Source organism: Strongylocentrotus purpuratus, unplaced genomic scaffold (genome assembly GCF_000002235.5).
Source record: "Strongylocentrotus purpuratus isolate Spur 01 unplaced genomic scaffold, Spur_5.0 spur5_scaffold_8, whole genome shotgun sequence".
Lineage (NCBI taxonomy): Eukaryota > Metazoa > Echinodermata > Echinoidea > Camarodonta > Strongylocentrotidae > Strongylocentrotus > Strongylocentrotus purpuratus.
In genome coordinates, this window is record NW_022145614.1 from 21,399,169 (window position 1) to 21,412,492 (window position 13,324).

Genomic DNA, 13,324 nt, shown 5'->3' on the forward strand with positions numbered 1-13,324 from the left:
TTTAAAAAAAAATTGGGTTTTGGTTAAAGCCCCTATGCACTAGTTTGGCCAGGAGGGATTAGACCTCCCCGCATGGTCACTGGCAGGTGGTTATCTTATCAAATCAGCTCTCAATTTACATAAGAAATAGGGGACCAATGGTCACCGATTAGGCATTGTTTGCTATATAGAGGGCGCAACTAGTTATAAGTAGTGCAGTGGGGCTTTAAATGTGATACTGGCTTTGGCCTCCACTCACTCTGGGTGGGGGGGGGGGGGGGGTGGTTAACGGACATTTTGAAAGTTATGTGATGCCCAGGTGGTTTAGAGTTCAATTCAATTTTTATTTCTGTTTCTAATGAAACATTACAAATCAATTATAACCATTTACAACAATTAAGGAATACATATTGGAAACAGAGAGGTCCACTAAAAAGCAATGCTTGTACAATTGTAGACCCCTCAAATGATAGTTAGGAATAATAAGTAATTAAATAAAAACATTTGTAACTACAAAAAGGAACTAGAAATAGGAGGGAAAAAAAATCAAAATGAAGATTTTGAGCCAATGAATAATATACAGTATGCAAACCCATCTTTTACCTGGATGTTGATTTAGGAAGAGAAGGCTACAGGACCTTAGATAATACTAGGACCAGGGGAAGGGGCCCACCCTTTTAATATTCATCTCTGACTCAGAAAGTTAAGTAGGCCCTCTACTGGTGATACTTGACCATGCCCGATATCCATAGTGATGCGAATCAGATGCTCCCAAAATTGAACCAATTCTATCCTACAGTGAACCAAATTGCAGGGAAATGGAAGCCTTTCTTTAACCAGCTGCTCGGGTTAATCAATTTGACTACTTTAGGTCAGATGTTTGGGAGGGACAGGGATGAAGGAGGAGCAGTGAAGGGGGAGGGGGGGGGGGGGGTGGAGGAGGTCTGAATTCAATTATGTTGAATTGAAAAATATCTAGAAAGTACATGCTTTGATTAAGAATCTCAAAGATAAATAATTGTTTTAATGAACATTAATCTGGTGTCAAAACGTTTATATTTTAGCAAATTATTCTGAAATTATTCATTTTATGAGACTCATTTGGGCTGTTTTGATAAGCGACTCAACAGTTTTGTTACCACAGGCACGTACATGTACAATAAACAGAACTTGTATATAATAATAAATCTGGATATCTCATGATGAAATGGTTATTTTCAAAATGGCGTCCAAGAGGACTGCCAATAACGTCCTGAGAATAGCCTTAAATCATGATTATATTCATCTTAAAGGGATCGTTTAACAATGTTAAAGGGAAAGTCCACCCCCAAAATAAGTTTGTTTCGATAGAGGCAGAATAATAAGAAAATCAGGTGAGTGAATGTTTGAGCAAATTCTGAATGAAAATAAGAAAGTTATGAATTATTGAAGTTGTGATCAATCAAATACAAATTGGCAACTCTGTGACTTATTATACGAGCTCTCCTTCATTTGCTTTGTGCATAATATTCCATAAAATCATGTTTTCTTCGTTATTGATGACGGAATATATATTTGTTCCTTGCAGGGGGAGTATAGAAACATATTTGCAATTATTATATTTAGGGTGCATGTATGGTTGAAATTTTTCTTGAGGGAAAATGAAAATTTTAGATTTTTTTAGTACTGAGCAAATGGAAGTTGAGCTCGCATGATACGTCATAGAGTTGCCAATTTGTGTGTGATTGATCACAACTTCAAAAATCCTAACTTCCTTATTTTTAATCGGAATTTGCTCAAACTTTCACTGACTTGTTTCTCTCATTTTTCTACTCCTATTAAAACTAACTTAATTTCAGGGTGGACTTCCCCTTTAAATCTGAGATACACGGTCCTACATGTTACCAGTGTCTGTGATATGGTGTAATAATGAAGCCCTAAAAAAAAATCGCGCTTCAAAATGATCAAGAAGTTCCTCAAAAAAGTAAAAATCTTTGAGTGACCGGTTTTACCATACTCATTTACCCCAATAGACTGTAGTGTTATGAAAACCGTTCAGCGAACGGCTTTCAAAATTTGTAATTCCAATCATTAATATCTTGATAATCAGACAGGCGATCGGCTTGTAAAAGTCATGGAGTTCCTGACTGACCTAAAAGTTTATAATTATTGCAGCATGAGCTAAATCAAGGTTTATTTCTACTGGATCTAAGACAAAGTTACCAGATCCCTTTAAAGATGGTGTCTATACCTAGATATAAGGGAGGGGGGATGGGGTCTAAGAATTCATTTATACTGTAATGGGTTATGACAACCTGGAAATATAAGCATTTATAAGGGTCACTGTGTCTCTACCCATCTTCCCCTCGAGAGTGCCGCCTCTGTATCTTCTAAAGTTATTTTACATAGAGATGAAGAGCAGCTATAAATGGAAAATGGTCTCTTTAAATAGACTACAGTCATCCCATTTTCAGCCCTGCTTATAATAGATTTTTCTATTTATAGCTTCGCCTTGCTGAAATAAGTCATGTACATCCTTTTCTGTCCCTGACTGGTGTGCACTCTCTTCCTCTCTCTTTCTCTTTCTCCCTCTCTCTTTCTCTTTCTGTCTCTCCCTTTCTCTTTCTCTTTCTCTCTCTCTCTTTCTTTTTCTCTCTCTTTCTCTTTCCTCATCACTCCATTAATTTCTATTTCAGTTCCCATTTTACTTGTTTAAATATCGACACACTGGTTCTGAAATAGGCTCAGGTACTTTGGGGAATAGAGAATGTAGCTTAGGCATGCTAAAAGTAAAAGCTCACACACATACAACACACACACACATACACAGTTGGTTATGAATGATGTGTTAGATGGATGGGTGTGGGCGGGGCTGTGTTCATATTCATATTTCATCTCAGATGCATCCGCGGTCCCTAGTTTTTGGAATGCATTTTGATCATGTAGTTGGCCGCTCCCAAGGGATGCTGTGTCCATAGTAGGCCTGTGTCCACAGTATATCCCGCTATTTGAACCATCCCGATCGCAAACTATGCAGCTAATTTGCGTCTTTATCAGCCCGAAGTTGCAATTAGCTGGATATTTGGTCGGGATTGTCATCCCAAGATATCTTGGGATAGTTTGCAAAATTTATTTGTCTATTTGTCCGAAGACTCGCGCTATGCGCGAAGGTTGAGCAAAATATCTCGAGCTAATTTCTCAAGGTCGAGTTTCAAGTTTCGAGGTCGAATCTCGAGCTGACGAAGACGCGATCTGTAACTTCGGGATTATTTGCCAAATCAGAAATAGCGGGCAATCTCGAGATGATGAAGACGCGCCTATCGAGACACCTTTGGCATGACTACGTTAGCAGTTTAAGGTAGCATCATGTTTGTGCAGTGGAAATTCTTCTGGCTTTAAAGGGCAATCATACCCTTGTGATGAGTTCTTTTGAATGAAAGCAGTAAAATCAGAGAAACAGAATGGCAAAAATTTGAAATAAATAGGATCAATAATAAGAAAGCTATGAACTTTTGTAATATGAGATTACTACAGCTATGCAAATCTCAAATTGGCAATTTTGTCAGTGGATTGAGACCTTAGTGGCAGATAACTCTCCTGTTTGTCATTTACAAAAATATTACTAATCTCTCCCAAGTGCTTTGACCCTTCGGGCCCTATACTAAAAAGACCATCCGGGTCATACATTTCTGAAAAATTGAAATTTTAGTCATTTTGTGTGTTAGAACAAATACACAACCATCACAAGTACATCATAGAGACATTACCAATTCAGCCAATTTAAAAGCCCATACCTAGTATAGTGCAACTTTTGAAATTCATAAATTTTCTCATTTTTTGCCTGATTTCATTCAAACTTTTACTTGTAGTATTCTCTGATTTTTCTGCTTTCTTTAATCTTTTAGAGTAGTCTGCTATCAAGGTTGGATTCCCCTTTAGTGCATTTGATAACCATGCAAGGTTTATGGCAAATGATATTTTGTAGACATTACAAGGAATTTACTTTTGAAAGGCCATTATTCATTCAGGTTAGTTGTGCTTGTGTAGGAGTCATGTGGCATGCTAACCACAATAAGCACACATCTATTATCTGCCCCCACCTACATCATACAATGAACCTCACAATATGTAGTTGCAAAGTTCAATCAAATGATCTACCATAGGGTTATAGAAGGGTGTGAGTTGTCGATGGCAGCATTCTCAAAATACCTTTAAATGACATTATTAATACAATAGCCATTAATGTTAATGCCGAAATAGAAATAAGTTTACTGCATCAATCTTTTCTTCTTTTCTTTCAATACCGATGGGTGAATATCATAAAAGATGCATACAGTATTATATATTCTCTCAATTTTGATTGTAGGCATATTCCATAATGAGGTTGAGTGTGCTGTTCACTATTTAATGAAATTTGTTTCGTGTATATTCAAGCATTGATTTTCTATGTAAACATTGCTTAAAGTCCACATGTCACACCTGTTACTACAGTGAAGTCATGTCAGTTATACAGCCTTTTAATAAGGGTATACACACAAGATACAATCAAGAAAAAATTTTAAGTACAATTCTCACTTTTCTTTGGCATGTACACAATAGATGGCCCAGATGCTTTCTTGAGATCTTCTTGATGCCCTTTTCTCAGTTCAGTAAACATCATTCACATGAAAAATATTAATTCTAATCATGCATGTATAGGGTTACCAGACAAATGTTTTGTAGTTTGTTATCCTTGATAGTTTGGTGTGGCCATACAGCTGCCAACTATTCCTATACCTATATAGGACTAAGTTCTATTTATGGGCCCTCAAAGTGATATTTTGAGTTTTATTGTTTTTATTGATCATAAGCACTTTTGTTTTCATTATTAGAAATCCATTCATAACATGGATATTCCAAGGACATGTACATATACATGTATAGATATGTACAAGGTTGCATGAAATCAATTAGTGAGATGAGCTTTTAATACCCCCCTCTCATTCTCTCTCTCTCTCTCTCTCTCCTTTTCTCTCTCTGTAATTCCCTCTCACCTATATGTATTTCTATGAGACTGTACCCCCTGATTGTTTCCCTAAATGCCATGATATTGGTGTTGTTGTTGTTGATGTTCTTTCAATGATTGATTTCTTCTAGTTTCAAAAGAAAAATACTAAAGAACAAAAGTTAAGAAAAGAAATGACCAATAGAAGATCCCCCAGCTGGCTTTGCATCCTACTGTCTAAAAAATAGACGCTTTCCATGATGATGTTGATAAGCATCTGACAGTTAAACAATGTTGTCCATGCGCAACACTAACTGACTTGGGCAATTACGTGATTGCGCTGGAAACTTTTGTGTTGCTTGTCTGACAGTAAATGAGTGCACAGGCAGGGAAGGGTGAGTTGTAGCGTGAAGACATGCTTTTCTACCTTGCCCTTTCAGGTAATTAAAAAGAAAAGTGAGACAGGGAAGAGAGGAGGAAGAGAAAGAGAGAGAGAGAGTGTGAATGAAAGAGAGGAGAGAGAGAGAGAGAGACAGACAAACAGATATACAGACAGACAGAGAGCAATGTCTCAGAAAAAAAAGATTGAGAAATGCCATAATGCGAAAATCAAGCAATATTCATTATTTTTTGTATGAACGATTTAAAATGAAGCAGTGTTAATTAGCATGATAATGGAAATGAAGCAATATTAAGCATAACAATATAAAATTACTACATTTTGCCCATCTGAGATATATGGATAGTCATAGAAAGGGAAAAGGAGAAGGACGGAGGGGAGGGATATCTTGGGCGTTCTCCTAAAGTATGCTAGCCAAACTGGTTAAACAGTTTGGTTTCACCATTTGTCCTGAATATCCATTTTATTTTGTCTGCAAATACACTGGAAATGAAATGTGCAGATATAATTTATAAAGCTTGAAATCTTCCACCTAAGCAGCAAATTTAAGTTGCCCAATTAAATGGGGCTAGAGGTTGAAGCACCCTAGGGGGTTGGTAGGGGCTTCTTGTTCGCCCCCTGATAAGACTGTCTGACTGACACCAGGTAGAAGTCGTACCATATTTCATGCATCATGTCCCAGTAATGAATAGAAGGTGCAGTGGGAATACAATTACCTGTTGGAACCGGAAAGCGTCACAGGCACAGGAGTTACATCGAGCGCAATATTTTCCTTTCCTTTAATTTTTAATCTCTTCCGTGTTTATAGAAGCTCTCAGAAGAAACGAAAGGGGGCAATTATGGTAGGGTTAGTATGAATAAGTAATGCTTTTCACACATTAGTCAGCATTCATCATACTTTGAGAGTGCTCTGACTAAGCTGCACAACATAAGGAATTAGAATGTTCCCCTTCCTTAAATTTTGAAATTGGTTATTTGCCTCAATTATCTTGAATTTATGTGTCAAATGGCATCAGTTTTTATTTCAAAGAGATGTCAGTGTCAAAATACTTTATTTGTAATTTCCCATTTCAAGCTTTATGTGATTTTTATTATTACACTAGTTGTTGTGATTACTGATAACTAATTTTCTTATTTTTTCTCGTAGTATGCATTTGAATGCAAGAAAAAAAGTTGTTGCACAAATAATAATTGAGTTTTGTTATTGTTATTTTTTCCAGTTATAGTGGTCCTTTTTTACTCTGCAATCAATACAATTGATATTCTCAAAAATTAATTTCTTTACTTTTTCTCTTTCCCTATCAGATGTGACGGCCATCATCTTTGTAGTAGCCTGCAGTAGTTACAACCTGGTGTTGAGAGAAGACCCAAACCAGAACAGACTGAGGGAGTCACTAGAACTGTTCAGGAGCATCTGGAATAACAGGTGAGGATATCCCTCAAAGACACACACAACACCCTGAGACTCTCTTGATCAGGGTCGCAATCCTTTGAAGATGAGTGTGTGATGATGTCTAATGAGACCCTCCAATCATGAAAAGGGAACAAGAAGCCTTCTGTGGCATTGATAAGTTACATTATATGACAAATGGTTATCATCTCAATCATAATGAAGATATGTATGAACACATCAAATTTCAGGCAGTGAAAATATGATGTACTTGTGGAAGCAGCAGCAGCATGTTTATTTCCAAGACATCAATGGCTTATCAGAGCAATACAAAAAAAGATATTCTTGTAGATGGCGAGAAGTTTTAAGACAGGAGGATTTCCTTGGTATGATGATGGTCCATACTCCAGAGGACATTCTGAGCCATATTTTGAAGCCTTTCAAACACATTTTATGACTAATAATAATATTTCATTAATTATTCAAACCTGCTTCTGATTTTCAAACCTGTACACTCAAAATTCAAACCGGCTTCTGATTTTCAAACCTGTACACTCAAAATTCAAGCTGATTTTCAAACCTGTACACTCAAAGTACAAACCTTTACACTAAAAATTCAAATCGGTCTCTGATTTTCAAACCTGTACTCTCAAAAATTCAAGCTGATTTTCAAACCTGTACACTCAAAGTACAAACCTGTACTCTCAAAATTCAAACCTGGTTCTAATTTTCAAATCTGTACACTCAAAATTCAAACCGGCTTCTGATTTTCAAACCTGTACACTCAAAGTACAAACCTTTTACACTTAAAATTCAAATTGGTTTCTGATTTTCAAACCTGTACTCTCAAAATTCAAGCTGATTTTCAAATTTGTACACTCAAAATTCAAACCGATATCTGATTTTCAAACCTGTACTCTCAAAATTCAAACCTGGTTCTAATTTTCAAACCTGTACACTCAAAATTCAAACTGGCTTCTGATTTTCAAACCTGTACACTCAAAATTCAAACCGGTAGCTGATTTTCAAACTTGTACACTCAAAATTCAAACCGGCGTCCGATTTTCAAACCTGTACACTCAAAATTCAAACCGGCGTCTGATTTTCAAACCTGTACACTCAAAATTCAAACCGGCTTCTGATTTTCAAACCTGTACACTCAAAGTTCAAACCTGTAGCTGTTAAATCTTTAAGCCCATTGTTGGACCATCCTGTTCCAAGGAAGGGGTACATTTGTTAGAAATATAAATGCCTTGTTCTTCTCCATTTCATGTGATATAATATCGAGCATTGTTTTGCTGAAAGATTTTGATCTTGATAAAGTTCTACTGCTAAGTGAATCTTGATCTAAAGGATTTTTGCCTCTCGTAGGTTTATGATTTTCGAAGGGGAGGGGACAATGTTTGATAACAATTTTGAGCAGGTGCATTGAGATGTGACCGCACGTCTGTCGAATCATCGTTCGGAACCAAATCTCGCCAAAACGGATGCCATGTCGCTGCTCATCACGTTGATAAAGATAACGACAAGCCTTGCCACCTGATGGTCTAGGCCAAGATATCAGAAAAAAAAACTTAAAATGGAAGTGAGGGAGCTAAAAAAAAATTTGCTATCCCATGATTCATAGCACTGTCTCATTGTAGATCATGTGACTCATGCATGGAGAACTTGGGCATTCTTAATGGGAGGAAGTTACAGGGAGAGAGAGAGAGAGAGAGGGAGGGGAGAGGAAAGAGAGAGAGAGAGAGAGGGGGGGGGGGGGGGGGGGGTGATGGGGTTTGGCTCATAGCCTGTATGTAAACTCACAAAATGAAAGTATGTGAATGCGAAGAATTTGCTTCACTGATACTCTATCATAAACAGGTTTTTGAACTTGGTGATGTTGCTCCAGCCATCAGTGCATGTCATGTACCTCTATATTACATGTATGTTTTCTGAACACATTTTTCTATTCCCCAAATAGCACCACAAGATGGGATATTTTGTGGGTCTTTAAAATGGATGCATGTTCACTGTAGTTAATATTATTGAGGTTTTCATGGTACATTTGTAAATATTGAAATGGACCCATGAAGGTACAAATAAAATAGACACGATGACGAATTTCAAAGAAAAATGAAACCATAATTTTAGGAAACAAGGATGTGGCAAACAGGATCATTTTTAATCCACTATTTGAATATTTTTACGATAAATAATACTGGCAAACTATGTTTCTAGGAACAAGCTTGATTTGCTGAATCTAGAGGTATAATTATAAATCATGATTTTGATAAGTAGACAGCAAAAAATGTATACAAGTGCGGAAAAGAGACATTTAGGTCACAAATATTCACAAAATGGCCTTATAGTTTCCACAAAGTGAACACCTGTAAAAGGAGGCTGCATACAAGTTATTGTCATTTGGTACATACGTGTGCAGATGACAGACAGACTGGTCTTTTGCACTCTTAATACAACACAGCCATTTATTGTCTATGTAAGAGCTATCCACACAATTCCACTTTTTTCCCGTTCACATTTATCCAGTACTCAATGTATTTTCTATTTTTGTTCCAGGTGGTTGCGGACAATTTCAGTGATCCTCTTCCTCAACAAACAGGACTTACTGGCTGAGAAGGTCCAAGCAGGAAGGTCTAAGATCGAGGACTACTTTAGCGAGTATGCAATGTACACAATCCCACCCGATGGTAAGTTACACAAGCCATTCCATGCCATGCCCACCAATCGTCCGCCATTTTGCTTTGTAATGCACTACCACATTGTACCAATCATACAACACAACAAATATGACTGCATGGCATATGCTCCTATGCTCGTGTAATGATGGCTTCGCTCTCAATTTCTAATACCTATTGGAAGTCCCTATTTTAACCCTGGGTCCAACATCGTACCTAAGTATAAACCTAACCCTAACCCAAAATTCAATCGTAAGCCTAGCCATGATGCCTTATCTTTGACAAAATAATGTACAGAGAAAAAAGGCTTGTGATCGTTAATGTCTTTCTCCTATTTGCAGTCATTCTTGCAACTAGTGTGTCCCATTTCCTTTTGAGTCATTATGAAGTATATTATTTGTGGTCTTCATTCAAAATAGAATTTTCTTATATAAATCATAATCAGCAAAATGTTTGATTGAGAAATATTACTTCTCTAAAATTATAATCATGTTTGATAATGACCAAATACTGTATATAATTGTCAGTGTCGGTATGGCTGTTCACAAAACCTAGCCATGTCTGTGACATTTGGTTCACTCATCCATTAATCTAGATAATTACAAAGGAATCAATAATGCAATTAATTATTTGCTGAGAGCCACAATGGTTTTAACTCTGTGTAAAATGATAGGACTTAATGCCCTTTTGGTTCTCAGCATACCTCGACCATTGTCTATCATGTTTCGATCATTCTGCATAACTAGTTATCAACGCTTAAGCATTAAAGGGATGGGGGTAACTTTGTCTCAGATTCTGAAACAAAAACCTGGAGTTAGCTCATGCTGCGATGATAATTATAAACCTTTAGGTCAGTCAGGAACCCCATGACTTTTACAAGCCGATCGCCTGTCTGATTATCAAGATATTTATGATAGAATAACGAAATCAAATATTGCGTATTCCTAACGGTTTTCATAACACTACAGTCTATTGGGGGAAATGAGTATGATGAAACCGGTCACTCAAAGATTTTAAAACTTTTTGAGGCACTTAGTGATGATTTTGAAGTGCAATTTTTTAGGGCTTCGATATTACACCATATCACAGACATTAACACGTAGGGCCATGAACCTCAGATGTAACATTGTTTAATGATGCCTTTAAGCAATGCCCCCTAAGAGGTACATCTAGCACTTAATTTATAAGCTGATCACATTCATCTCCTTGTTGCAAAGTTTGACATTGTTTAAGTCCATCTTTCAGGCTCATTGGGACCTGTCAAGCATTCTTTATGTTATTATGCCATCAATGCATACATTCTAAATGAGAGACCTCTACAGAATTCTGTATCCACAGGTTTTGACTGTCTAAAAACATCGAAAACAATATTTGATTTTCTGTTTTCAGTGAGCCCACTTATTTTTTATATTTTGTTGATAGCAATATTAGTATTCTACTCTTATTTTTCTTCTTCTTTTCTATTACCGGTATTATGTTTTAACATGATCATGCATGATGGCAATGACATGCATTTGGACTTGCACATTTCTTCATTTCTCAACAAATTAATAATGAGGGTTCTAAAGAAAATGATGTATCATGGATATACCACATACAAGTAGAAAGGAACTACATGTAATATTCAGGGATTATAGCATTTTCTGATGAGGGTAGATCTTGAGATCTCTTGGTTTTTATTGTTGATTCACTGCGTTTGGAAATCAATGGCAGTATTACAGCATACTGTGCTTGTCATAAAACATTTTTGAATGCATAATTGATCCATGGTACTCTTCAAAGGGACATAGTGCCCTTTTTTGGTTGCACAACCTTTCCAGACAATTTGAAAGTCTTTTTGAGCAACAGAAATCCTTTCCATATGATGCTAGTATCCGGTAATTTGGAATTCATTTTAAAATCAGTCAGGGTGATGTGGAATGCTTAAATATCGATTCAGAATACTACTCAAGTGTACATGTACATCCAATGGCTAAAGATTAAATTTCTGCATAATACTGCTTTAGTCAAATGTTATAATACGCCATAGAACTTTGAATCCTTGCTACACTGGGTTTAACATTCGACCCCTCCCCCTCTCTCTCTCTCCCCTCCACCAAGTAAACATAACTTGTTTTGTGTTCTGAAATACTGCATTTTCTGCTGAAGTATTCTGACTTGTTCATCTATCAAGTCTCATACAATGAATCTTTTGGTCACACCTTTTTGTGAATGATTTTCAACCTGAGTACTGAGAATTCATGTATTAACATGAAAAATTAACTCGTAGTGTAAAATTATTCTGAATTTTAAACTGTTAAGGAAAGGATGATAATTTGTTTCTCTCTCTCTCTTCCTCTCTACAGCCGCTACAGACACTGGTGAACCAGAGGATGTCTTGCGAGCCAAGTACTTCATCAGAGATGAATTCCTGGTGAGTCATTCATTAACCCACTTACTCGTCTTCTCTCTCTTTTTCTGCTGCTTTTTTTTAATAGCCCCATTTTGCTTGGCCCAAAAACCATTTTGAAAAACCAACCTTTAATAAAAGTAAAAAAAAGTTACATTACTTGAAAAACCCATTTAATAAGTGATGAGAGTCACATGACCCAAAACTGGAATCATTCACCGATGCTTTGAGATCGAGCATTTACACTGCAAAAATCAGTGAAATTTCTGCCGGCATTTAAAACAAACCACACTCCAGAGATGGGTTTTTTTCAATTTGGGTTTTTCCTTTATGTGTACACATGGTTGCCTAGCAACTGTACATGGGGAACCTCTTGTAACCAACATCCTAAATAACTTAGGATATACAAGCCCTCAGATACCATTCTGTCCATCACAAAAGAAAACTGTTTTAATGTTGTTTTTCTATTCTTTCCTATGCAGCGAATCAGCACGGCGAGCGGCGACGGCCGACATTACTGCTACCCCCACTTCACCTGTGCCGTGGATACAGAGAACATCCGACGAGTCTTTGACGATTGTCGGGACATCATCCAAAGGATGCATCTTCGGCAATATGAGTTGCTGTGACCTTTGACCCTTGGGTCACCCGCCAAGGTCGTGGGAGACTGTCCTTTTGCAATCACAGCAGCACTAGTTGTTATTGTCGTCGCCATCGTCTTAACAAAGATAACGGGGAAAAGGGACAGCATTTCAGAGAAATAATTAGAATTACCAAGAGTTATGGGAGAGATTTAGGAGAGGAGAATGAATAAAACCGCCAACATTGTAAAAAGATTTTAAACTTTAAGGTAAACCAATCAAAGTTGCTCCTGTGTTCCCTTCCACCAGACTCTAATTTCAGGTGAAGAAAAAAACAAACTAGTTGATGGAAAGCATTTTTCATACCTAATGGCTGTATAAAGGCTCTGAATTGAGTATGTGGAGATTCATTTCTTTTTTTTGTAAAGTTTTATTTTTTTGTTTGAATATTTTTTGTTGTTGTAAGTAACTTAGAGGAGAAAGCATTAACAGCATCAAGAAATCAATCAATCTCTTTCAGATACTGTGGGTGTTTTAGATGGAAGTTTGTCGTTTGGAGTCAGTGTGTGTGGTGTTTTAAAAGACAAAAAACAGATTACTATTACAACTTCTGAACATTATGTGATGACCTAACAAATTTTCCTTCTTCTGTTAATTCAATGTGTTGCAATTACTTGTAGCTGGCTTCATAACTGTTTGTCACAGGCTTTAAGAGCAGTATAAACCATTTATTGAGTTCTATTTTAGTGGAGGCTGTAGACAAAAGAATAAGAGAGAGAGAGGATAAACTCAATGGATACCATGCTTGTCATAAACACATCTTGGAAGCAGAATCTCTCTCCCTCTCTTAGTATTTTTATATTATTTCTTTGTTTTCCTCTCTCTTTCCTCTAGATTTTTTAAATTTACTTATCAATTTTTGTTTGCATTTGAGGTCTGTTTGT

At 36.7% G+C, this 13,324-nt stretch overlaps 1 protein-coding gene across 1 annotated transcript in view; it reads left to right on the forward strand.

The window, feature by feature from the left end:
- LOC414053 (guanine nucleotide-binding protein G(s) alpha subunit) overlaps nt 1-12,586 on the forward strand; it is a gene marked incomplete at its 5' end in the record, with an annotated part of 39,813 nt that extends 27,227 nt beyond the window's left edge. The window contains 4 exon segments of the mRNA NM_001001474.2: nt 6,648-6,768; nt 9,292-9,422; nt 11,756-11,823; nt 12,282-12,586. Of these exon segments, the coding sequence (NP_001001474.1) occupies nt 6,648-6,768; nt 9,292-9,422; nt 11,756-11,823; nt 12,282-12,428 (467 nt within the window).
- Between the last annotated feature and the right edge of the window lie 738 nt (nt 12,587-13,324).